Here is a 27,020-nt window from a genome sequence, read left to right as displayed (position 1 = left end):
ATAAGGAGGTAAAGGTATTCAATAATTGAGCTTGCTATTAGACCAAGAGATAGCTTGAACCTCTATACCTGCCTTGAAAACTGCTGGTTTGGGGTATTGTTTCATCAACAATGCCTGTTTGTTGAAGTTTTACAATGGACATTCTCCTGGAAATAAATCTCTAGAAGTAACACTGCCTGACTCTCTGGCTTCCTCTCTCATTACTAAAATCTTTGTAAGAACTTATATTGGCCTGCTTTCCAGGAGCAGTCTATTCCATTCTTAGGACCCCTAACAAACTAAGCAGTAAACGTGGATATTTTTCCTCTCGGTGTTTGCTGTCTGCACAACCTTCCCTTGTAGAGAGGAAAGGGGACCTTCCGCTATTAAGCAGTTGTGATCTTTTTGTTAACGGCTTTTTGCAGCTGTATGCACACATACTGCAGAACATTTGATGTCTCGTATAGAAACAGATTTTAGTTGCCTCTTGTTGAAAGCCATCTTGTAGACTATACCAAAAACGTACAGTGGATATTGCTTAGGTTGGCTTTCTTTCCACTTTAGTTTGCTTCTGTGTTTTTGTGTTTGTCACTCCTCTGCAGCATAGCCTCTTTACCACACTTTTGATTGGATGGATTATATCCTTCTACTGCTTACATTCAGGAAATTACGTTAATTTTCATTCAGCATGTGCATGTTTTCTGGTTCTCTCCATTGTGTGCTGCTTCTCTCCACCAAACTTCTCACCTAATTTGTGCTCTCCATGTTTCTCCCCACAACTCCAAATTTGTTTGTTAAAGCAAAGCAATAACTACATTTTTGCTGGGGTGTGACTAAAGAGCAGACTTCAAGGGTTGATTTTGCTTTATCTCATGCATTCCACATATTGTATGTCACACAAAGGCGTTTATGGTGTTTTGGGAGGTGTCGCCCACTGCCCTCACTCATCTGGCACTTGAGGAGGATTGTGTGTTTAACATGACTGAAAAGGAGATGTTTCCTCTCCTAGCGACCCATGAACCTGATCTATAGGCTACTGCAGAGCACTAAATTGCTGTATCATGTTTCATTTCTGATACCTGCTGAAAGTCAGTTAGGCCACAGCAGGCATTTTCCTTTAATTTTGAAGCTTCCTTTTTCTTTTTAAATTATGATCAAGAGTTTTCTGATTGAAAAGTATTTGAAAAATACAAAAGGCCATTCATAAAGATATAAAATATTGAATTCATTGTACAGATTTGAAATATTTTTACAGGGGTGTGGAATTTAATAATAAATCTACTTGACAATGTGAAATGTGACAGATTGCTTCTTAAATCTACTTGTCCTGTAACAAAATCCACTTTTCCCTTTGGTGCCATGTAGTGCAGCAACAAATTATAGCAGCAATTTCATTATATAAGAGCACTGATAATAGCCTCTCTGATTATGCCAGGGCTCATACTATTGTAAGGTCTGAATAGGAGCAATTCCCTTTTTTTGCCAGCTTTCTGCAGATCTGCATACTGGGATTGGAGGTAGTAGTAAGCAATAGTTCCAGGGTTGGAATGCCCTTTTGAGCCTGTGCAAACCTACTAACTTGCATGTTAAAGGGGTTTTCACCAGCTTTTCTCTAATCTTCTCCCATACTGAGAAAGGTTGGAAATGTACTCCTTGACAAGGGCAGAAGTAAGTGGGAGTTCACTAATATTTTCTAGGAGTATGATTTCCAGGCCTATGTCTGTAAATTCGTGTGAATTCATGAAAGCCTCAAATCTGCACTAATGCACGGGCATATACCATGGATGCACATTAAAAATTTGGCATTAAGTCGGTGCAACCAAGACCTTTTGTTTTTATTGAAAGTGTATCCCTTACTCTATCAGCTGGCTTCACTGTTGACTGCATTCTGCTCTTTCACAAGAAGCATATCAGCACATAAAGTTTTGTTCACTGCCAGGAACTGCTGTCGCAATGTGTGCTTTTTGAGACCATAACATATTTTTGTATTTTGCCAATGTTTGTTGTAATGGTGAGAGCCCAGCAGCTCCTACAACGATAACATTTTACAACGCATTGACAAAACCAAAAGGCTGACCACCAATGCCAGGCCTATTGGCTTTGCCAATGCTTGTTTATTTTCATGTTTCCCATTATCTTGCTGAAACTGATTACACTGATTTTCCATTATAAATATTTTTTGGGAAATACTAGCATGTATCAACACATTTTACGAACTAATGCTTCAAAGAAATGGTACCTTAAGTTTTCAGTAATTTAGCTAGACTTTTCTTTCCCTAGTTGCTTTCGTTTGTGAATATTTTATTTTGAAAGCAAAGAATCATCAATATTGCTTTCCAGGTTCTGCAGCTTTTGCAGATATTTGCATCCTATCAGAGAGCCTTCTGTGGGAGCATTATACGTAGCTTCTTATTGTTAAACTTTGCAAATGTGAAAACATTTTTATACTGAAACCACTGTAAGCAGTGCAGTCCGAGCTTACAACATTTCATAATGGCGCTCACCCTAATAATAAAGGCTTTGTATTAATGAACCGTAAATACAAGTTAGAATAGCATTAATATAGGGACACATATTATCCAAGTAGCAGACAATTCCCTTCCCTTATCCATAATGTGTTACTGTAAACTGGAAGCTAAAGTGTTTGTGCTGCAGACAAAATAAACCTGTTGTCCTTGACCCCAAACAATATGTCATGGGCGTTGGGCTATACAATTCCTCACCCCTGTTTTTATATGTTTACTGTTGAATGTTTTTGTTTTTTTCTGTTTTTTAATGCTTTACATACAAACATTGCCAAAACCAATATCCTGGCATTAGGTGCGTAAAGGAGAAAAAAAATTGCATTGCCAATGCTTATTTTTGCTGGAGGTCTCTCCAAGAATTCACAATGACACATGTTGTCAGATTTGGAACTCCCATCTCCTTCCTCATTATTTGCCTCCCTCCAGGCGTGCTGGAAAGTCTATTTCCTGCTCCTCTTGCCTACTGCGTTTACAGCTATGGCTTGGTAACCAGGGTCTGTCCTTCTCTAAGCCCCTTTCAGACTGACCTGAGGACTTCGATTCATCTTTAACCCTGTCAGTCGTAGGAGGATCCTTAGATTGGGCCTTTACGTTAGCAACTGTTTTGCTATGAAGGGCCATATCTAGAGCCTGTTAGCTGGAGCATAGAAGATACAAGATGAGTGCTTTTATGAGAAAAAGTTTCCTTTTAACAATCCAGAGTTATTAAACATCTAATGAGGCTCGCTCCTCTTTGCTTCAATGTTCTTTATGTGTAGTTCTGATCTTAGCTTAGGCCTAGCAGTCCTACAATTGTTCTTCTAATGCAGGAGGGGATTCAGGCTTCATGCTGGTTAGATTCCACAATTGATTGCTCAGGGATTTGAGGTCAGTTGGAATAGCCCATTGTTCTGAGAGATAAAGGACTTCTGTAAAGTTCTCACCTCTAGTTAAACAGATCAGGTCCTCTTCTACTGTGTTGTCTATATGCCATTGCCACATGTCTTTGGGCCATGTCTATTAAATGCACCTTCCAGTGAAACATGGGTTTCCTACATTGGAAGCCTGTCTACCTTTTCTAATTGAGGTCTTAAATAAATAAGTAAATTCATCTTTATGACACTGTGTTCACTGTGAGTAGTGTGAACTCACAGTGAACAAAGTGCTGTGAGCTCACCGCTGAGCGACAGCTGTGGAACTCACAGCTGAGAGACAGGTATGGCGCTGCCAGTCCGCTCTTGCTTTCTATTCAACAAAATTAACGGAACACCTTTGTTCTAAGCAACGACACGATGTTGAGCATGACTCCAATTGTACGGTCTGCTGCTGGAGCTAAAGGTTTAGACTGAAACACAAAAAGAGAGCATTTTATCTTATGAGCAGGAAAAAAGAGGGAGCAGTATAGGAGTTTCTCAGGGTCACATGTATCAAACAATTTAGCGTTTGTAAACTAGCCGATTTGCAGAATCAGCCTGTTTGTGATCTAAAAAAAAGGATTTTTACACGTATCAAACCCTATTTTGCTATTCGGTAACCTGTTACCGAATCGCAAAATGGGTTAGCTATTTGGTATTGGAAGGGGCGTGTTTAGGGCGCGCCTTCCAAATAGCGAATCACAGCAGTATGTATGAATGTTTTGTGACCGTGGATGTGGTTGTAAAAAAATGTACCACTAAATTAAAGTTGGTGGTAACCCATTCGCAAATGGGAAGGGGTCCCCAATGGAACCCCTCCCCCTTGGGAATGGTTGTAAAATAAGTTTTTTAAAGGCAGGCATTATTCCCATGGATCACAGCCTGCTCTTAAAAAATAAAAGAAAATCTTTCATTTTTTTTGTTTTTAAATGCAACCCGTTTTCCTTTAAGAAAAACGGCCTTCATTTAGAAAAAAAAAAAAGATTGCTTTATTTAAAAGCAATCACAGACATGGTCTGCTGACCCCAGCAGGCAACCATCCTAGTGAATTTAGCGATTCCTAGGGGGTCGCAAATTGCGATCTACCTCATTAATATTAATGAGGTAGATCGATTTGCAATCCTCTAGGAACCGCTAAATGAAACTGAGTTTCATACTTTTGTAATAGCAATTACCTAATTGCGATTCACAGAAAATCACAATTAGATAATCGCTATTACAAAATTTGATAGATGTGGCGATTAGTGTTTATCTCTGTTATGGACTACGATTCTTTGTTCTAATTACTTTATATCGTTGGTTAACTGGAAATGTTGTTTAAAACGTTTTGTGAGTTTTGACTTTTGAGTTGAATAATGAAAAGAAAGCTACCATAGATCTCACCTCTTCTCCTGAAATAGAATTAACCAAGACAGGAGGGAAAGTTGTTTGTGATGTGAGAATCAGAGGTTTTTATGACTGGCAATTGATTCGAAGAATGTGAGATTTGATGCAGTATTAATTGTGTATTTGTGTTACTTTTACTTATTGTTGTCTTGCTCTAATCTCTTCGTTAGTTCGATATGCATTTTTACGTGTTTTTAGGTCTCGTGAGCCAAAGGCTCGAAGAGACATTTTATATCTGGGCTTTTTCAAAGTGCTGCCGTGGCCTAAAGCTACAGTGCACGTGAACGTGCACGCGCGCAGCGCCATGTGTCTTTTAGCGATCGTAATCACGATCACTTTCACTTTTTCTTTCTTGAGGCTATTGAAACACTTCGACTGCTATTACGCATGGTAACCACTAGATGGCATTCGTCCAGTAACATGGTCCACCGGCTGCTCACTGCAAATTGTCAACAGCTTTCAGCCAGAGTTACAGATGCCGAGGGGCTCCTTTAAGCTGTCATTCATTTCTGTAGCGGAAAATGAATGATAGATCTCGTGGCATTCCTAAAAGTGGCGGGGCACGCACCGAGCAGAGAAATTCTGTGTCCCCGTTGTTTTTTTTTTTACATTGAGTTTCAAACGTGTCATTTGTCAGCCTAAAAATCGTAAAGGCACAAACACAGGCCCTCTCTCAGTCAGATGGTGTCAAAGCCGTGAATCTGTTTTGAACAATGACAATTTCAATGCAAAATAAAGCGAACGTGTGCAAACTCGTGCACCCACTAGTATTCACAATCAGTTTGTAGGTGGCGGCTCACCCTGGAAACGAACGTACATATATTACTGCCAAATGTAAGATCAAGCGTCTTTTCAAAGTGGCAAATGATAGGAGTGGCACGTTGTGTTTAGGCCTGCAATATTTGTAAAGTTTCGATATATCCCAAGTCTGCAGCTGGGTTTACCATCATCAGCTGTGCAAGGTTTGTTTGTGCACCACGAGAAAGTCTCACGGTCGAATCAATCCCCCCACAGTGGAAAAGGTAAAAACGTATTCTCTGCGAGTTTACATGTTACAAACTGCGTTGCACCCCCCGCACACACACACACCTCTAGTAATGACCTGAACTTTGCATCAGTGCACAGGGCTCTCACTAGACAAGAAGCAAGCTTCGCCTTCCTCCGGGTCACCCGTAGACGCTGAGAGTGAAAGCAACCGCCACGCGCCCTGTGTCTGGCCCAGAAAATGTATATTCCGTCCAGACTATCGCCCTCCTGGGATTTGGAAAGTCGCGGAAAAGCTGCACGTTTAAAAAGATCCACTCAGTGAGAAGATATGTTAATTGCAAACTGTGCTCTATGCGCCCATTGAAGCCCCGCTTCTACCTGCTACATCCTGGATGTCATGCAGTTGTATTGAGCGGTGTGTTGCTGTCCACAGTAGAGCGCTATTTCATTGCTAGTTTAACCCACGCCCTGAAACCAATGACAGAAAATGAAACACACCCGTATTCCAGGGGTGCCGGAAAGAAAAAAGTCTCTGTAAAGGGATGAAAACTTTTCTGATCCACAGGTGTGCTGGAAAGTTTCTCACTCGTTTACTCGGGGAGATCTGCACCAGGGGGAAAACTGGCATGAGTAAAGTTTGCAAAGTTGGAGTAAACCTTGATATCTACAGTTTTCAATTAGCCCTCTTTACTGCTGTGATTAGGCGCCCGGTGCGGACAAAGATTATAGCATTCGCGGCGTGGACTGTCAATACAAAGCTAATGACTTCACGCGCAGCCGAGAAGTGAGATATTCTGCGCAGTCTCCGTCTCGCACGTCTCTCACTGACTCCCTGCCCCAAAATGTCTTTTAATTCACCCTTCATTGCCCACCTCTCGTTCCTTCCATTTCCTCTGTCTCCCCATTCTCTCCTCATGCTTTATATTAATTCCCTTCCCTCCAGTGGCGCTCTCCCCCATACTCCTTTCCTCTCATTCACAGCATCTCTCCCTCTTCAGCCTCCCCTCCTTCCTGTCAGTGGCGTCCTGTCCCCTCCTTACCACATATCCGTCTCTTCACCTCTCTTTTGCCTTAGCCCGCTCCCTGACCTCAGTAGAATCCTTTCTTCCTCCTCATGACAACTTCTTCCCTCCTACTCTTCGTCTCTCTCCCTCTTCATCCCGCCCCTTCCCTCCAGTTACTCCTCTCCCCCCTCTGTCACATCTTCCCTCCCAGACCAGGCTACCTCTCCCCCTCCTGATCGCACGCCCCTTCACTCCATGTCTCAGTGCACTACGATAAAAAACAAGCATTGGCATAGACAATAGGTCTCGCATTTGGGAACTTATAAGTATTTAGTTATGCATCACAATATCCTTGGTGCAACACCATGAACTGTTGCATGGTTAAACACTTATAAGGTCCCAAAGGCGAGACCTATTGGCTATGCCAATGCTTGTTATCTGGGTACTATTTAGCTCAGATTTATTAAGTGTGTTATAGAGAGTAACAGATAGGCTATTCTTATCTGTATACGATACCAGCTTTATTTTCTGTGATTCAGTCTGGTTCCTTAGTTTTAGTGATGCTGGAATATTCTAATGTTTGTAGAGTTTTTAATACACTATTCAGGCTGCTTTGCTTTGCCTTTTTTATGTACAATGTGTACACTATGAGCACAGGAAGTCCAGAAACTATTTTTAAAACTCTTTAAGAATATCTGCAATACTCTTCATTTGGTACCCAGGTATACCACTTAATACAATTAGTGTCTGAAATTTACGCTCTGATTTTATTTTTTTGTAACCACATGGTCAAATTTCTGCTCGATTTTAGACACCACTAAGAATGCATGTATGTGATTACGTAAAACAAAAGGTAGGCAGATGATTTTGAAACTGTTTTAAAGTTATTATTTTTCATCAATTCAACAATTTCTAAACACATTACCTCTGTAGGAGCTGAGGTACTAACTGCTGAAGTTGTGCACAAAACAGAGTGTGAGCCTTCTGATAAAGTTGCTGTGTCACAGGAAGAGATGGAAGCAGTGTCACAGGAAGAGACTCCAATGCAAAATTCTTCTTCTTCTGAGCCCAGTGTAAAGAGGTCAAAAAGACTGATGAGTATACCTCTCAGAAGTATTCCTTTCGGCAAACAAGCCAACAAGACATTACAAAGGCGAAGTGTAGTGCTGGGAAATGTAGAAGAGAGAGGTAAACTTGTGGCTTTGAAGAAATCCAAACCAGGTAAGTCACCATTTGCTTTTATTTAAATTGCTGTGAGTGCAAAATCATGTACACTGTCAGAGCTCATGTTCCTCTAGTTCTTAATCTGTCACAACTTTAGAAAGACTTTTAAAATAATTATACATTGATATAAATAAAACAATGCCTAAAGAACAGAGCACACTAAATATCAAAACATAAGCAGATGGCATCTGCCAGGGACCTGTTCAGGCAGGTTAACAGAGTGTTCTGTTTAGCAGCATTCTGAATTCACATGCTGTGCTATTGGTTGTGTACAGAACTTTCCCTATTCTTTCCTTTTTTTAGGTCTCGCCTAGCGTTGCTGCGCACATGCGCAGCTCGCTCTGCGCGATTCATTGCGGATGAGGAGTTTTAGAAAAGGGCTTTAAGCCCCGCCCCTTCTTTCCATTGGCTGGCGTCTCCGTTTATGTTAAACGGTGGCCTGCCATTGGAAATTAGGGTTTTTGGTAGACACCCTTTGGCCTCCGAGCCAGACTCGTTGGCCTGCTTTGGGTCTGGCGCAAAGCAGTTTATTATCTTTATGGGGCCATGTGTTAGAAACACATGGCCCCATAAAGACAAGAGATCCCCATGCTCCGGCTGCAGCGCGGTCCTCTTTCACTTTCGGGACCACGCTTGTTATTCTCTCTCCCCCGATCTCCTTCAGTGCCTCGTCTAGGGGCAGTAAGCGCTATATAAAAACCATTACAATAACTTCTGTAATGGCTCCCCCCCCCCCCTCTCTCTCTCTGCGTTGCTGTCTCCTCTCTCTGTTGCTCTCTTTCCTTCCCTTCTCGTTCTACGTCCATCAACTCCTTCATGCTCTTTTGGGACCTCTCTTACCGGCCTTCTGCTCACCCTTCCCAGGCTGTCTCATTTCCCATCACCTCCTCTCCCCTCTGATTTCCCATCCTTTTCTTTCCCTCCAAGACTTCACCCCGAACTGTCTGTGCTTCTTGTCTCCTCCACCCGGCTCTTTACAGGACATGTTCATCCGCTCTACCCTCCTCACATCCCCCTTCTCTAGTGCTCGCCCTCTGCACTCACTCTTTGCTCAATCTTTTCAGGTGTAGTTGGAACCTTTGTACAGCAGTGTTTCGAGGGCACGCAGTGGGGGTTTGGCGGAGAGGGGGTGCGGAGGCAAAGCACCCACACAGATAAAGCGTGCCTATAATGTTTGGAGCTTAGACTGATAGGGCAACGGAGGGAGGGGATGTCGGCTGGGGGATCTAAGCTCATCGCCAACGTTGCGTTTATATAGCGCCAAAAAGCCAATCAAACGCTTCTTGACAAACACGAGCCGGTAACCAGTTTGACCACGCATTTATCGGGGGCGTGGGGGGTGAAGACCAAGTCCTGAAGTAACTAAAGGCAGTCTCTAGGTGCTATTGAAAACGTAACTAATAAATACGGTAACGCGACGGGCACAATTCTGAATAATAGAATGTAAATGGAGTGAAAGAAACTAACAGGACCGGACCAGAGCGCAAAAAAAGAACTGGGATCACCAACCACAGCTGAGAGAGGCTCATTAGTAAAACTCTGTCCAAGTCTATCTGCGTGGTGGGTATTCAAGGAGCGGGTGATGCCCTTGCGCCCCTCCCACACTTATCCCCCACCCCCTCATATCCCCTCAACTTTCTCCTAGGTCAGCAGCCGCCAAGAGGCTGCAAGCCACGCTTCTCGAACCGCTAGCTATATAAAAAAAAAATTTACAAATATGCGAGCTTCCGAAAGTACTAAATTACAACTCCTCTGAGTGACTAATGCCCAAGGCGCATCAATGCTGCGGACCATTATTAACTCTATAACACATCGTGCCGTGAAATGTCTTTACATGCTAGGGGAGGGGGACGCCGGACACTCACCTGCCCCCTGAAGCAGGGCGTGTACTGCAGCGCCTGGGCCATCCTTTGAGGAGCTGGCAGCGGTCCTGGTCCCCTGTACACCTGGCGCGGACCTCGGTCCACTCCCCCTTCCCCCCAGCCCCTCCGCACCGCACGCCCTCTGCCTCTTTTGCTCTCCTCCTGCAATCCCTGCCCACAAAGTGCACATTATTCTCGCCTCATTGCCTCTGGTGGCGAGGTCTGCGCCAGCCCCAGGCCCCTCATTCCTTGTCCAGCTGACCTCTACCCCCGCCGCACCATCCACCGGAGAGCAGCGGGAGGTGGTGTCCCTCTGTGCCTGCCAGGCCTCTGTCCTCTCCACAGCAGCCCAGCTTGCCCCCGCATACCCTGTTCTTCACTTCTACTTCCATCACTATACCTCAGCCAAACTTCATCCACTCCGGACCCGCTACCGCCTCCTTGCTGAGCAGCCCCCCCCTCCCCCCCCCCCCCTTTCGAGGGACTGTCCTCCTGGGTAAGGGCTAATGCCACACAGGCTCCTGCTCTTACACTCTTTTGGTGTACAGACCAGATCTTTAAATGAACAGGTGCTGTCCGGTGCGGACTTTACTTCTTTAATTTGAAAGGGAGTTTCCCCGCACTTTTCATCCTTGCTGCTGTATTTTAATGGGAGAGTACCGGCACTTCTCTTCCCTGCTGCAAGACATTTAACGGGAGAGTACGCACTTTTCATCCCTGCTGCTACAAAATGTAATGGGAGAGTACTGGCACTTCATCCCTGCTGCTGTACATTTACCTGTAGAGTACCAGCAATTCTCATCCCTGCTGCTGTATATTTAATGGGAGAGTACCAGCCCTTCTAATCCCTGCGGCAACACATTTAATGGGAGAGTACCGGCTCTTCTCATTCCTGCTGCTGTATGTTAAATGGGAGAGTACAAGCACTTCTCATCCCTGCTGCTGTACATTTAATGGGAGAGTACCGGCAATTCTCATCCCCGCAGCAGTACATTTAAGGGGACAGTTAGAGTACCGGAACTTCTCATCCATGCTGCTGTAAATTTAATGGGAGAGTACCGGCACTTCTCATCGCTGCTGCTGTATATTTAATGGGAGAGTACCGGCACTTCTTATCCCTGCTGCTGCACATTTATTGGGAGAGTACCGGCACTTCTCATCCCTTCTGCTGTATATTTAATGGGAGAGTACTGGCACTTCTCATTACTGCTGCTGTAAATTTAATGGGAGAGTACCGGCACTTCTCATCCCTGCTGCTGCACATTTAACGTCCACCACGTCCACCACCACCATGTTCACCACCACCACCACCACGTCCACCACCACAACATCCACCACCACCAAATCCACCACGTCCACCACCAACACGTCCACCACCACCAACACGTCCACCACCACAACGTCCACCACCACCAAATCCACCACGTCCACCGCCAACACGTCCACCGCCACCACCATGTCCACCACCACCACCATGTCCACCACCACCACGTCCACCACCACCACGTCGAGGCTTTACAGAGAAGATTAAGGCTGTTCGGCCCTCACTTTAGATAGTCGCAGGTGCAGGTAGAAGGGAGTTAGACGAATAGAACAAGCATTAAAAATGCAATAGGTCTCGCCTTTCATTAAGTTAAAGCCATTTGCTTTGCTATACAATACCATTAGAAAAGCAAATGGCTTTAACTTAATCAAAGGCGAGATCTATTGCATTTTCTATGCGTTTTGTAATTTGGTCATCAACCAGATGTAGGTAGAAGGACTTCAAAAACAAACCTACAAAGACCCAGTTGTGGTTGCCATCTTCAGATTCGTTTTCCACCTTTGAGTTCTAAATTAGTGTCAAGGGTTCCAAGTTGACAATCCTCAGTGAAGAAGCCAGACGCGGCGTTGATGTCAAGAGCACAGTGCGACGAAGTAACATTAATGGCGAGATAGCAGACACCTAAAAAAAAACACAGCAGAGACAATATTTTTCAGTTAGACTTCAACCACATTATACCGTTAATTGAATCAAAAATGTCTCCGCATTACTTTGCTATCTTAGGGCAGTACCAAGCCATGTGAAGGAAGGAGGCCTGGAGTGAACAACACCTCGAGCATCTAGCATCCTCGCGTAGCCCCATCTGAAAAAGCTTTGCGGGTGTCCTGTAATACCTATGCAAAAATGTTAAGTGAATTAAGCGGAGTTTGTAGTTCAGGGACAGCAACTCCAGCTGTCCACAGCAGAACTTCCACTTTTCCTCAGTTAGGGGCGTGGGTAACTCTTCGTTTCAACCCTCAAAAGACTTGAGGCGAATAATCGGGTAGGTGAGTTGCATAGTGTTGTATAATTTTGAGATTAACTTATGCTGGGATGTGTTGTTTAGTACCTGTTCTAGGGCTATTAAAGTCGGTGTAGGGGCAGGGAAGGAGCTATGTAGCTTGCGACAATTGGCCCTGATCTGATAATGGAGGAATAGGTCGGAGAAGTGCACTGTGTTGTCTCCCGTTGCCTCTGGAGGGGAGATAAATGTATCCGCTGGGTACAGTTCTGCAAAGGTCTTCCAGCCAAGCCTGTCTGTTCGTACAGTCTCGCCACGGTCTGCCATTGCCGGTATCTGGGGGTTAAATGTGAGAGGGGCGGAGGGGGCATATAACAGCTCCTGTTTTGCCCTCATCTCATACCGTCCCAGGCCCACCGGAGCATTTCAGTGGTATCTATTTTGTTTCGAGGTCTTTTAAATTTAGAGAAAACTGCAACGTTTAGTGGAACGAGTGCTGTTCTGTTCAGTTCGATAGCTATAGGCGGCTGAAATGAGGTGGGGAATATCCAATGCTTTAGGAACTCAGCTTGTGTGCAATAAGCGTAAAGGGGAATATCCGGTGCTCCCAGCCCTCCCTGACTCAATGGTAGAATGAGAAGCTCCCAAAAGATTTGTGCCTGTGTAGGAAACTGGCTCTATGTATACTACACCAAAATGAGGTATAGTGTGTATAGAGTCCAGGTTACCCCAGAGGTAGGCAGAGGTTAAAGTTTGATAGAACCTTACTCTCTATTTGTGGTAATGTGGTCGATCAGTAAGGCAGTATCAGAGGACAGTATTAAGCATTTGATGTGCACATTCAGTCAGCAAATTAATTCACACACTCAAGAACTGAACTCTAGGCCAATTGTTTTTGTATAGAAATATATACTTTTGTTTTGTTTTTAGACCCAAGCAAGCCTGGCACAGGTAAGCATTAAATACTTTTCAGTAATAAGTTGCTGGATATAGAACAGTTTGAAAATGCAATAGAAATTGTACTTTGTTTGATTTACAGGAGATGCAGTAGGTTGCAACACTTAGCAAATACAGTACATTGAAATGAATAGGCTTTTTCAGTAAATTACAGGTAAGTTACTTTTTACGTTACTTTTCTAACTCAGTGCTGGATACCTAGATTCTAATTAATATAAATGGGGTGACCCAGAAAAGTCAAAAGACCAGGGTATCCATTGGTACAAGAAACAGTTGGTCCTAAAACACTAAATTTAAAAAATACAGTCAATGTTAATGTTCCTTCTTCAAGAAAAATTGAATCCTGAAATAAATAAGGGAAAAGAATACAAAAGGTCAAATACATTCAAATTCATTCAAAATACGACAGTACCCACTAGTATAGTTATGCCGAAAAAATGAATTAATTTATTCGTAGACAAATCTCAATAGTTCAATTTACAGCATACAAAATGAAGGGGGTGTGAGAAGTTGGCCTGATGTATGATGTCACTAGTTATAGTGTACTCCTTATATCAGTTCAAATACCCTTATGGTGATTGGTTGTAAAGTCAACCTTATAGACCAGCTATCCTAGTGGTAGCATGGACAAGAGCAGTCTTAGGCTAAACTCTGAATGGCATGTGAAGCCAGCTGTGATACCATATATAATCCCTTGAATACCAAATGAAAGGACACCACACCAGATATATATATAAAATAAAGTGTATTTATTCTAAGCAAACCCTCAGCACTCTTTATGAGATTAGAGGTAAGTACAACACAGTCTTATTTATGCATACATTAAGTCACACAGGTAAGTAATACAGTTAGGCCCTAGGGGCCACGCAAACCATATACTAAGTAAGTGGTATAAGAACCACTGTCACGGAAATAGAATAGGCCTAGGCCTAGGGAATCGCTGGGGCTACACTACACTAGCGTTAGTTAGGAAGTGGGAGGCCCACGGGATTCGTGTGCAGAGTGGAAACACTCACGCGTAATGCGTAAAAGTCAATAGCAATATTACAGTTTAGAAATAGATAGATTTAGGACACTTCCGGAGTAGCTAGGAAGTTGAGACTTGAAAACTAGACACTAGGATAGTCACTATCCTGATGAGCACCGGAGTACCCAAGTTACCTAGCCCACAGGCTGCGGGTGCATAGGGGTGAAGATGCGTCGTTTTCGTCGTCGACTCCTATGGATGCCTGAAGAAAGATGCTGACAGGCAGTCAGGGGAGAGTGTCCGGTGGATCCCAAGGCTGGGATCAAGAAGAGAAGAAACCTGCAAGCAGAAGGGACAGAGTCAAGGTCACTAGCCAGTGACCACGTGGAACCAGGAAGGAACCAGGCGATGTCGTGAAGAGTTGCAGGTGAAGGTGAAGCTTGTCGCTGCAGCCAGGAGGACCAGGAAGCGTCGAGGACGACCAGGACCAGGAGGCGAGCTGTCCCACGAAGGCTCTTGCTGTCGGCGGCGTCGAAGTTGGACTAGGACTCACCAAGCCTTGGCAAGCGGAACCCACGAAGAACAAAGGACTTGCTTCTGGTGCAGACCAGGAAGGTCTGGGGTGCTTCTTCTTTGCAGAGAAGCGGGAGCCAGTCTGGAGGAGCCAAACCAGCGCAGAAGATTTCAGGGTGCGTCGTCACAAAGGCCACTAGCCAGCGGGCAAGCAACCGGACAGACGCGGCAAGCAGGAAAATGCTGAAGGGCCCCACGCAGGACTCGTGGAGTGTGGGGGGCTGATCTTCGGTGCAGATGGTGCTTGGGGTTGGGGCTTCTCAATCCCCGGTGCACAACTTCGAGGGTACCTCAGAAGCTGCGCTGTAAGTTACTAGCCACTTTTCCCAGGTAGCCGGTCCCACGTCGCTCGTCGCCTCCACGGATCTCAGCTCTGCTGCAGATGTGGATGAGGGTCGGAGAAGTCTGGAAGTCAAGGCTCTGGTCGGGCTCTGCAGTCGGTTCCTCGTAGAACGGTCGCAAAGCAAAGGGTAGTCTCTTGATGGTGCCTGTTTGCACAGGGTAGCCACTCCTTGGCTACAAGGGAGATTCTTCAGTCTTCTTCTTTCGTCAAATGTCGAAGGTCCAGAGTTTTCTGTTCAAGTTGCAGGTTCAGGATAATCTAAAGTCTTGAGGCCCAACTCCCACTCTTATACTAATCTGGGGGGCTGGGATACCTGCTAGGTCACGCCTTATGGGTGGGACCTGGGAGGGGGTGGTTACACCCACTTCCCTTTGTCCAGTTTCGCGCCAGAGCTGGGGCTGGAGTGCCCCAGCGCCGGTTTGAACTGGACTATGCAAGGAAAACCTTGTGTGCCCCAGGCATGTCTCATTCCTTTCAGCCCACCCTGCCCCAATACACTAAAGGCTGTCTGGGGAGGTGCTAGCACCTCCCCAAGCAGGAAACCTATTGTCCAGGCCTCCCTGGCTGGGATCACTCCCAGCTGCAGGAGGTCAGACTTGTGTCGTGGCAGCAGCATCCATTTTGTGATGCTGAGGCTTTGGTCAGAGGCTAACAGTTGAAGTATGATCTTAACATGTCTTTCCCTCTAGAAGGGGGGAATAATATTCTCATGTCCAGAAATGGCATGGGGGTATGATTCCCTAGTGTTAGACACCTTACACGACATGTTTTGATAAAGCCAAACCATAGTTACCATAACCGTCTAAGATTATAAGGCACTTTAAGAGTATATGGTAGGCTATATCATAGAACAGCTATAAGGACAAGGTTCCGAAAGCTGCAGACAGGCTCAGCTCATGCTAGAGCACCATCTCACATGTTACCAAGCACTCTGCCTCCAGGATTGTCAAGGCCTGCCATAGGAGTGACTGATAGGTACACATGTGTCTATATGTAAGTTAGGTATAGGAATACTACACCTAAGCAAGGGGTGATTACACGACCTTGCCCCAGCTGAGTGATCAGCCAGTTGTGTCAAAATGGAAGGCCAGGCCAGGGGTGGCATAATACATGCTGCAGCCCCTGGTAGGCCTAGGGTACACCTATGCCCTGGGTACCTAGGGTACACTGTACAGGGGCCAATAAGGTGATCCTATCCAAATGGGTTATGCACCTAAAGTACATAGTATTAATTTAGAGAGAGAACAGCAGGGCTGTGGGTCTGATTAGCAGGCCCACAGCCACATCTAAGTCGAAAACCAGTAAAGCAAAAGCAAAAAGTGGGGGTGAACATAGAAAGCAGACCCTACTCTCCTACACAACCCCCCCCCCCCCAAACTTAGGGACATTAAACTAACCTTGACCAGTTGAGTCTTCATGTTCTAAGTGGAAATATCTGGAGAGTCCATCTGCATTGGCATGGTCAGTCCCAGGTCTATGTTCCACTGTGAAGTCCATCCCCTGTAGGGAAATGGACCACCTAAGAAGTTTGGGATTTTCACCCTTCATCTGATTTAGCCACAAGAGGGGCTTATGGTCTGTCTGAATCTTGAAGTGAGTGCCAAACAAGTATGGCCTCAGCTTCTTCAGGGCCCAAACCACAGCAAAGGCCTCCCTCTCAATAGCTGACCAACGTTTCTCTCTAGGGGTCAGCCTTCTACTTATAAAAGCAATGGGCTGGTCTTGACCATCTACATTCAGTTGTGAAAGAACAGCTCCCACACCCAACTCAGAAGCATCTGTCTGGACAATGAACTCTTTGGAGTAGTCTGGACTTTTCAGAATAGGTGCACTGCACATGGCCTGCTTCAGGTCATCAAATGCTTTTTGACAGCTTACTGTCCACTGAACTTTCTTTGGCATCTTCTTGGAGGTCAAGTCATTAAGTGGTGTCACTATGGACCCATAGTTCTTAACAAACTTTCTGTAGTACCCAGTCAGGCCCAAGAAAGCTCTGACCTGAGTCTGGGTAGTTGGAGGAGCCCAGTCCTTTATGGTCTGGATCTTGCTCTCCAGTGGTTGAACCTGACCCCCACCAACTAGGTGGCCCAGGTATACAACCTTGCTCTGCCCTATCTGGCACTTAGTGGCCTTGATAGTGAGGCCTGCCTTTTGCAGGGCCTCTAAAACATTCCTCAGGTGGACCAGGTGATCCTCCCAGGTGGAGCTAAAGACAGCAATATCATCAAGATAAGCTGCACAATAATCATCCAACCCAGTAAGGACTTGATTCACCAGCCTTTGGAAAGTGGCAGGTGCATTCTTCAAACCAAAGGGCATTACCACAAATTGATAATGTCCTCCTGGGGTCGAGAAAGCAGTTTTGGCCTTTGCACTCTCAGCTAGTCTGATTTGCCAGTAGCTTGCTGTTAGGTCGAATGTGCTCAAAAACTTAGCAGCTGCCAGTCTGTCAATGAGCTCATCTGCCCTAGGTATTGGGTGGGCATCTGTCCTAGTGACAGCATTGAGACCTCTGTAATCCACGCAAAACCTCATCTCTCTCTTACCATCTTGGGTGTGAGGTTTTGGCACAAGGACTACAGGACTAGCCCAAGGGCTCTCTGAAGGTTCAATGACTCCCAGCTCCAACATCTTTTGTACCTCAACTTTTATGCAGTCCCTGACATGGTCAGGTTGCCTGTAGATTTTACTCTTCACAGGCAGACTGTCACCAGTGTCCACCTCATGGGTGCACCAGTTTGTCTGACTTGGGGTCAGAGAGAACATATGTCTGTAGGCCTGCAGAACTTGTCTGCAGTCCTGTTGCTGATGGACAGTGAGGCTGTCAGAAAAGACCACACCATCAACTGAGCCATCATCAGGGTTCTGAGTCAACAGGTCTGGGAGAGGGTCACTCTCTTCCTCCTGCCCCTCATCTGTAGCCATGAGTAGCCCCATGTCTGCCCTGTCAACATATGCCTTCAATCTGTTGACATGAAGCACCCTGTGGGGGCTTCTGGGAGTCCCAAGGTCCACCAAGTAGGTGACTTCTCCCTTTTTCTCAACAATAGTGTGGGGTCCAGACCATTTGTCTTGGAGTGCTGCTGGGGCCACTGGCTCCAACACCCACACTTTCTGTCCTGGCTGGTAAACAGTCAGTACAGCCTTTTGGTCATGCCAAGCTTTTTGGAGTTCGTGGCTTGCCTCAAGGTTTTTAGAAGCCTTCTTCATATACTCTGCCATCCTGGAGCGGAGACCAAGTACATAATCCACTATGTCTAGTTTGGGTTGTCTGAGAGGTCTCTCCCATCCTTCCTTCACCAAACACAGGGGTCCTCTTACAGGATGCCCAAACAAAAGCTCAAAAGGGCTGTAGCCAACCCCCTTTTGTGGGACCTCTCTGTAAGCAAACAGAAGGCAGGGTAAAAGGATGTCCCATCTTCGCCTAAGCTTGTCTGGTAATCCTTTTATCATTCCCTTTAGGGTCTTGTTGAATCTCTCAACAAGCCCATTGCACTGTGGGTGATAGGGTGTGGTGAACTTATAGTTAACACCACACTCCTTCCACATTGCAGTCAAGTATCCTGACATAAAGTTGGCACCTCTGTCAGAAATGACCTCCTTTGGAAAGCCCACTCTGGAGAATACTCCAAGCAGGGCCCTTGCCACAACAGGAGCTGTTGTGGTCCTCAGGGGAATTGCTTCTGGGTACCTGGTGGCATGGTCCACTATCACCAGTATGAATCTGTGCCCAGAGGCTGTCTGTGGGTCCATTGGTCCTACAATATCTATGCCCACTCTTTCAAAGGGGACCCCCACCACAGGTAGTGGTATGAGGGGGGCCTTTGTGGTGCCACCTGATTTGCCACTGGCTTGGCAGGTGACACAGGAGCGACAAAACTCCTTAGTATCTTCTGACATATGGGGCCAGTGAAAGTGAGGGACAAGCCTGTCCCAAGTCTTGTTCTGGCCTAAATGTCCTGCAAGGGGAATATCATGGGCCAAGGTTAGAAGGAAGCCCCTGAACTTCAGTGGTATGACCAACCTCCTGGATGCACCAGGCTTGGGGTCTCTAGCCTCTGAGTACAGTAGCCCTTCATCCCAATACACTCTATGGGTACCTTGCGCATTCCCTGCAGCCTCAGCAGCAGCCAGCTGTCTGAGGGGTTCAAGAGAGGGGCAGTCTAATTGAGCCTGCCTCAGATCTGCCCTTGAAGGTCCCCCTGTCCCAAGAAACTCAACCTGATCAGGTTCAAGTTCTTCTAGGACAGTTCCTTCAGGGCTCTCAGAATCATCCTCCTGGGAGGGCTGATCCACCACCTGAGGCAGGGGGGAAGGCACAGCCTTAACCCTACTGCTCTTTCTCTTGGGTTGTGACTGGTCCATAGTTTCAGGATCCAGCACTTGTTCAGTGTTGCACTTTTTGGCCTGTGACCTGGTCACAGCAAGGACATGTGCATCTATCCCCAGCATTTCTGCATGGGTCCTATACTCCACTTCAGACCAAACTGAAGTTTCAAGATCATTGCCCAGTAAACACTCTACAGGGAGGTCTGAACTAACAACAACTTTCTTGAGGCCAGTTACCCCTCCCCAGGAGAAGTTAACAATAGCCACACTATGGGAGGTAGTGGCATTGCTAGCGTTGGTCACTAGGTAATTCTCACCTAGTATGATCTGTCCAGGGTCCACAAAAGCAGGTGTCACCATTGTGACACTAGCCCCAGTGTCCCTGTAGGCCTGAGCCATTATTTGGTTGATAAAAGGTGTCTGTCTGTACTTGCCCAGGTTACTGGGGCCTACAGTAGAGGACAAAGCTAAGTCCCCATCACAGATCAGAACAGCCTGAGTAGGTACTCTGACTAGGCCAGAGTCCTCCTCAGTTCCCAGAGTTAACCCTACTACACCCTTTTGCTGGGAACCACCACTTACAGCTGAACTAGGGGGTACAGTTGCCTTAGGGGCAATGGTGGCTGGGGGCTTATCCTTTTTGGTGCACTCACTAAACCAATGTGAGTTGGACTTACAATAGTTGCACCATGGTTTCTTTTGGCCATCTTTCTTCTTATCCTTTTTGGAACCACCCTCCCCCTGAGCCTTTTGGGGGCCTGGTGAAGACTTCTGGTCTTTTTGTTTCTGCTCATTACCCTTCTGGTCTGCCTTTTTCTGATCACCGCCCTGGTTCTGGTTTTTCTGCTTAACTCTAGTCCTGACCCATCTATCTGCCTTCTTTCCCAATTCTTGGGGAGAAGTCAGATCAGAATCAATCAGGTGTTGATGCAATAGCTGGTTTTGACAGTTGTTAAGTATTTGCTCTCTCATGATCAAATTATACAATCCTGTATAGTCCTTAACCTTACTTCCCATTAGCCAGCCTTCCAGAGCCTTAGTGGCACAATCTACAAAGTCAGTCCAGTCCTGAGTCTGTGTCTTCTGGGTATCCCTGAACAACAACCTGTATTGTTCAGTGGTTAGGCCAAACCCATCAATCAGAGCACTCTTCAGGACAGTGTAATTATCTGCATCCTCATCACTAACTGTGAGGAGCTTGTCTCTTCCTTTCTCAGAGAAGGAGAGCCACAAGATAGCTGCCCACTGACTTTGGGGTACCTGCTGTACTTTGCAAGCTCTCTCCAAAGCAGTTATCCATTTGTGGATGTCATCCCCACACTTGTAGGGAGGGACAATCTTGCTCAGGTTTCTATTATCATAGTGCCTGTCTCTATCTCTAGGAATGTTGCTGCCACCAGTGGGTTCTAACCCACTTAACTTTTGCTCTCTAGCCAGAGCAAGCTTCTCTTTGGCAAGGGCAAGTTCTTCCCTCTGAATCCTCAGATTAGCCTCCCTCATTCTGGCTGCATGCTCCTTTCTCTCAGGTGAAGTCATTCCCCTGTGAGAGGAAGCATTAGAGATGCTAGAGACATGGGAGTGGATGGATTCCCTTGAAGGGGATCTGTCCCTCCTGCTTCTCTGTGAATGCCTACTTGTGGGTCTGTATGGGGGGACCCCATGCAAACTCCCATGTAAACTTAAGTTAGCCTGGCTAAGTCTCCTTACTTGGCTCTGGCTGTCTACCTCCCCATCTGAAGCCCCATCTGACTCCTCTGTGGTGGGTAGACCCTCCTCTGTGCCTAGGGCACCTGCCTGAGATGCCCTCTGAGCATCATACTCCTCTAGGAGTTGTCTTAACTGAAGGAGGGTAGGGTTTGCACCCTGTTTTATTCCTCTGGAGGTACACAACTGTCTCATCTCCTGGAATGTTAAGGTATCATATCTAGAGGGGATCTTTTGCAGACCTGATCCTCCTGAGAGAGCATCTACTTGATCTACTCTCAGAGACATGATCTAGTGAGGGTGTGGTGTGTGCACCTACCTACACTAGTTGTATCTACTAAACCTTTCTAGTAGTTGTAGTCAGGGTGTGTTATTCCCTTCAACCTACAACTACAAAGTCCAGTAGGACTTAAGTATAATAATCTATGTTATATGTACCTAGACAATATCTGTGTGATCTTTCAATTTAGTATCTCAAGATTACAATGGTATTACAACAGCAAGCTCAGATCCCAACCGCTGCTCACCAATGTGAGAAGTTGGCCTGATGTATGATGTCACTAGTTATAGTGTACACCTTATATCAGTCCAAATACCCTTATGGTGATTGGTTGTAAAGTCAACCTTATAGACCAGCTATCCTAGTGGTAGCATGGACAAGAGCAGTCTTAGGCTAAACTCTGAATGGCATGTGAAGCCAGCTGTGATACCATATATAATCCCTTGAATACCAAATGAAAGGACACCACACCAGATATATATATAAAATAAAGTGTATTTATTCTAAGCAAACCCTCAGCACTCTTTATGAGATTAGAGGTAAGTACAACACAGTCTTATTTATGCATACATTAAGTCACACAGGTAAGTAATACAGTTAGGCCCTAGGGGCCACGCAAACCATATACTAAGTAAGTGGTATAAGAACCACTGTCACGGAAATAGAATAGGCCTAGGCCTAGGGAATCGCTGGGGCTACACTACACTAGCGTTAGTTAGGCAGTGGGAGGCCCACGGGATTCGTGTGCAGAGTGGAAACACTCACGCGTAATGCGTAAAAGTCAATAGCAATAGTACAGTTTAGAAAACGGTAGATTTAGGACACTTCCGGAGTAGCTAGGAAGTTGAGACTTGAAAACTAGACACTAGGATAGTCACTATCCTGATGAGCACCGGAGTACCCAAGTTACCTAGCCCACAGGCTGCGGGTGCATAGGGGTGAAGATGCGTCGTTTTCGTCGTCGACTCCTATGGATGCCTGAAGAAAGATGCTGACAGGCAGTCAGGGGAGAGTGTCCGGTGGATCCCAAGGCTGGGATCAAGAAGAGAAGAAACCTGCAAGCAGAAGGGACAGAGTCAAGGTCACTAGCCAGTGACCACGTGGAACCAGGAAGGAACCAGGCGATGTCGTGAAGAGTTGCAGGTGAAGGTGAAGCTTGTCGCTGCAGCCAGGAGGACCAGGAAGCGTCGAGGACGACCAGGACCAGGAGGCGAGCTGTCCCACGAAGGCTCTTGCTGTCGGCGGCGTCGAAGTTGGACTAGGACTCACCAAGCCTTGGCAAGCGGAACCCACGAAGAACAAAGGACTTTCTTCTGGTGCAGACCAGGAAGGTCTGGGGTGCTTCTTCTTTGCAGAGAAGCGGGAGCCAGTCTGGAGGAGCCAAACCAGCACAGAAGATTTCAGGGTGCGTCGTCACAAAGGCCACTAGCCAGCGGGCAAGCAACCGGACAGACGCGGCAAGCAGGAAAATGCTGAAGGGCCCCACGCAGGACTCGTGGAGTGTGGGGGGCTGATCTTCGGTGCAGATGGTGCTTGGGGTTGGGGCTTCTCAATCCCCGGTGCACAACTTCGAGGGTACCTCAGAAGCTGCGCTGTAAGTTACTAGCCACTTTTCCCAGGTAGCCGGTCCCACGTCGCTCGTCGCCTCCACGGATCTCAGCTCTGCTGCAGATGTGGATGAGGGTCGGAGAAGTCTGGAAGTCAAGGCTCTGGTCGGGCTCTGCAGTCGGTTCCTCGTAGAACGGTCGCAAAGCAAAGGGTAGTCTCTTGATGGTGCCTGTTTGCACAGGGTAGCCACTCCTTGGCTACAAGGGAGATTCTTCAGTCTTCTTCTTTCGTCGAATGTCGAAGGTCCAGAGTTTTCTGTTCAAGTTGCAGGTTCAGGATAATCTAAAGTCTTGAGGCCCAACTCCCACTCTTATACTAATCTGGGGGGCTGGGATACCTGCTAGGTCACGCCTTATGGGTGGGACCTGGGAGGGGGTGGTTACACCCACTTCCCTTTGTCCAGTTTCGCGCCAGAGCTGGGGCTGGAGTGCCCCAGCGCCGGTTTGAACTGGACTATGCAAGGAACACCTTGTGGGCCCCAGGCATGTCTCATTCCTTTCAGCCCACCCTGCCCCAATACACTAAAGGCTGTCTGGGGAGGTGCTAGCACCTCCCCAAGCAGGAAACCTATTGTCCAGGCCTCCCTGGCTGGGATCACTCCCAGCTGCAGGAGGTCAGACTTGTGTCGTGGCAGCAGCATCCATTTTGTGATGCTGAGGCTTTGGTCAGAGGCTAACAGTTGAAGTATGATCTTAACATGTCTTTCCCTCTAGAAGGGGGGAATAATATTCTCATGTCCAGAAATGGCATGGGGGTATGATTCCCTAGTGTTAGACACCTTACACAACATGTTTTGATAAAGCCAAACCATAGTTACCATAACCGTCTAAGATTATAAGGCACTTTAAGAGTATATGGTAGGCTATATCATAGAACAGCTATAAGGACAAGGTTCCGAAAGCTGCAGACAGGCTCAGCTCATGCTAGAGCACCATCTCACATGTTACCAAGCACTCTGCCTCCAGGATTGTCAAGGCCTGCCATAGGAGTGACTGATAGGTACACATGTGTCTATATGTAAGTTAGGTATAGGAATACTACACCTAAGCAAGGGGTGATTACACGACCTTGCCCCAGCTGAGTGATCAGCCAGTTGTGTCAAAATGGAAGGCCAGGCCAGGGGTGGCATAATACATGCTGCAGCCCCTGGTAGGCCTAGGGTACACCTATGCCCTGGGTACCTAGGGTACACTGTACAGGGGCCAATAAGGTGATCCTATCCAAATGGGTTATGCACCTAAAGTACATAGTATTAATTTAGAGAGAGAACAGCAGGGCTGTGGGTCTGATTAGCAGGCCCACAGCCACATCTAAGTCGAAAACCAGTAAAGCAAAAGCAAAAAGTGGGGGTGAACATAGAAAGCAGACCCTACTCTCCTACAGGGGGTTACTACCAGGAAGTGTGGAGAGAGGTGAAGAGTTAGTGCTCATGTGAAAGAGGACAGAGTCCGAATGAATAAAGAACACAATATTTTCACAATGTACAATATCTGCTAAGGCCGAAGTCCTTAGGTTTATCGGGCCTGTCCCTACTGTCATTCAAAAGACTTTAGACATTCTTATTCTGTTAGTCATATCACAGTTGTGGACGGCGGGTGCAGAGTGCGGTGGGTTTGCGGTGTCCGGCCGGAGCCAGAGGTTGCAGATGAACAAATCCGTTATTCATGGGAGACAAAGTCTTTGTGGTTGAATGCAGGCAGGTACTCCGGGGTCGCCGGATCTCGGGTCAGGATCGCTGGGGTGACCTCCTCGTGGTTTTTTTCCACTCGAGCTCGGGCCGGGTGCAGAGTGGGCTAGATTCGCGGTCTCTGGCTGCTGCCAGAGGTTGAAGTTGAACAAATCTGGTGTTCACGGGAGACGCAGTCTTTGGAAGTGAAGGCAGGTAGGTCCTCCAGGGTTTTCAAGGTTGCTGCCTGCAGGACACACCGGGATTTTGCAGGAGCAGGTTCAGGGGAGACAGGCCGATAGGGCGGAGCCAAGTCATTGGGCGTCTTCCTCTTGTTAGCTGGCTACATGGCTGTTCGGTCCTTCTTCTTCTTTTCTTCTTGTCAGGCTGGATCTGAGGAAGCAAGATTCAGGGTGCCCCCTAAATACTAGCTTTAGGGCAGTTACAGGTAGGTTAGGGCAGGGGCCAATGGGTCCCTTCACTGGGGTGGGTACACCCCCTATCGTGCCACCTTCCTGTGGGAGGGGGGCAGGAGCCTGTCCCTGGTTGGTTGGGTCCCCCCATCCTCAAGATGGTGGGGACTCGGAGTTGTGCTTCACCTCGCCTCCCCCACCTTAGGGGTGGATTTGGCAGAGGTGGGTACACCTCTGTTCGAGGCATATGAGCTGCAGATTGTACACTTTTGCATAGATCGCCATCTGGTGTTGGGCCCGGATGTTTGCAGTTTGTTTTTCTTCCTGGACAGTCTTTGGAAGTCACGAGTTCGGTGACTCCTCCTTCGGTCCGTACTGCGCATGGGCTTCGGCTCCATCCTCAGATTGTTTTTTTACGCCATCGGGCTCGGATGTGATACTTCGTGCTCCGGCTTCGAACCTTTCCAGTTCGACCTTCGACGGAAAATCCTCGTCCATCGAGATTCTTAAGAGAAATCATCTTCTTCATCTCTCTCGGCGGCACTTTTCGATTCCAGACATTGGCACCGGCCTACGGGCCTCCCTCGACTCCGGTCTCGGCCGATGGAAAGGACTCCCTTCAAAAAGTGCCCAAAATGTGGGTCTAAATTTCCCCACACCGACCTCCATCAGGTGTGTAACCTCTGCCTCTCTCCCGAACACGAGGCTCGAGACTGCCCCCCCTGCAAGTCTTTTCGATCGAAAAAGACCATCCGGGATCGAAGAGCTCGACGCACCATGGCGCACTCATCGACTTCGGCTCCACCCGACATCTTCGGAGACGACACCGGAGCTTCGGGGCAGCAGCACACAGAGCAGGAGGAAGAACTCGTCAGCGCTTCCGAGGCCGACGACTCTGACCTGGAGGAGATAACACCGGCGCAGAGGGTCGTGAGTACTTTACCCCCTCCCACTCCCGTCCCCACAACGAAAGAGACTCTGGTTACACCTTCGCCTCCGGGCCTAGGGAAAACCAAACATACAGCTTCTATCACCCCACCTTCGGGCCCGGTGTCGAAGCATCATAAGTCTCCCTGCGGCTCAGGCTCGAGCCAGCCTACTCCTGGTGCCGAAAAACACCGTTCGGCGCCGAAGAAAACCACGCCCAGTTCGGCTCCGAAGTCATCGGGCTCGAAACCTGCACTCTCGGTGCCGATAAAGCATAAGCATAAGCCCCTCGGCACCGCCGCTCCGCCGCCGAAGACCGCCTCGGCACCGAAGAAATCGGAGACCCCGAAAAAGCATGGCAAGGAGAAACCATCAAAGCCCTCGGCTCTGAAAACATCGGCACCGACAGACGATTCGGTGCCAGACGAACTATTTACGCCTGATCCTTATCAAAAAACTTTAACAAAGGATCCAAAGACTGGTCATTTAACTTTGTCTTCCAAAAAAAAAGACATTTACACAAGCCAGATCCTCCTCCACCGCCAAAACGGAAGGACTCTGCCACATCCCCCTTCAGAGTACCCTCCCCACCACCTCCTCCACCTCCTCCACCTTCTCCACCTCCTCCACCTCCCATTTCTCCACCACCTTTGCCTCACCGCTCTCCAACCCCATCTCCAGACCCTGATTATGGAGATCCAGATTATGACCCGGCAGACGCCCCAATAGACCCCACACCTCCAGGGACACCAGACCCATGGGAGGATTACCACAACCCCGATGTACCAGATGTGCCTCAGGATGACATTTATCCATCCAGGCCGTCTCCTCCAGAGGACTCCCTGGGGTTCCACCACTTAATACAGCGGGCGGCACACTACCATGGGGTAGAATTACATAGCGAGCCAGTTGAGGACGATTTCCTGCTGGACACTTTTGATATACAAGATAAGGCCTCAGCAATATTGCCCATGCTAAAAGGGGTAACCAAACATGCTGCAGAGGTGTTCAAAGACCCAGTCAGAGCTAGGGTACTAAACCCCAGGATAGAGAAAAAATATAAAGCAGCCCCCACAGATCCTGCATATATTAATGGACCTGCTCCCTTGGACTCTTTGGTGGTATCCAC

General features: G+C 47.1%; 1 protein-coding gene across 5 annotated transcripts in view; it reads left to right on the top strand.

Annotated features, from left to right (window-relative positions):
• The window catches only part of TASOR2 (transcription activation suppressor family member 2), a 1,022,580-nt gene that overhangs the window by 469,674 nt on the left and 525,886 nt on the right, over nucleotides 1–27,020 (top strand). For all 5 annotated transcript variants that reach the window (XM_085653577.1, XM_085653574.1, XM_085653576.1 and 2 more), the window contains exon 15: nucleotides 7,708–7,995. In XM_085653577.1, coding sequence (XP_085509703.1) covers nucleotides 7,708–7,995 — 288 coding nt within the window. The remainder of the gene's footprint in view (nucleotides 1–7,707; nucleotides 7,996–27,020) is intronic.

This window comes from Triturus cristatus, chromosome 4_1, assembly GCF_964204655.1.
Source record: "Triturus cristatus chromosome 4_1, aTriCri1.1, whole genome shotgun sequence".
In the NCBI taxonomy this organism is placed as follows: Eukaryota; Metazoa; Chordata; class Amphibia; order Caudata; family Salamandridae; genus Triturus; species Triturus cristatus.
Note: the sequence above shows the minus strand (reverse complement) of the source record. Positions and strands in the feature narration are given on the sequence as shown.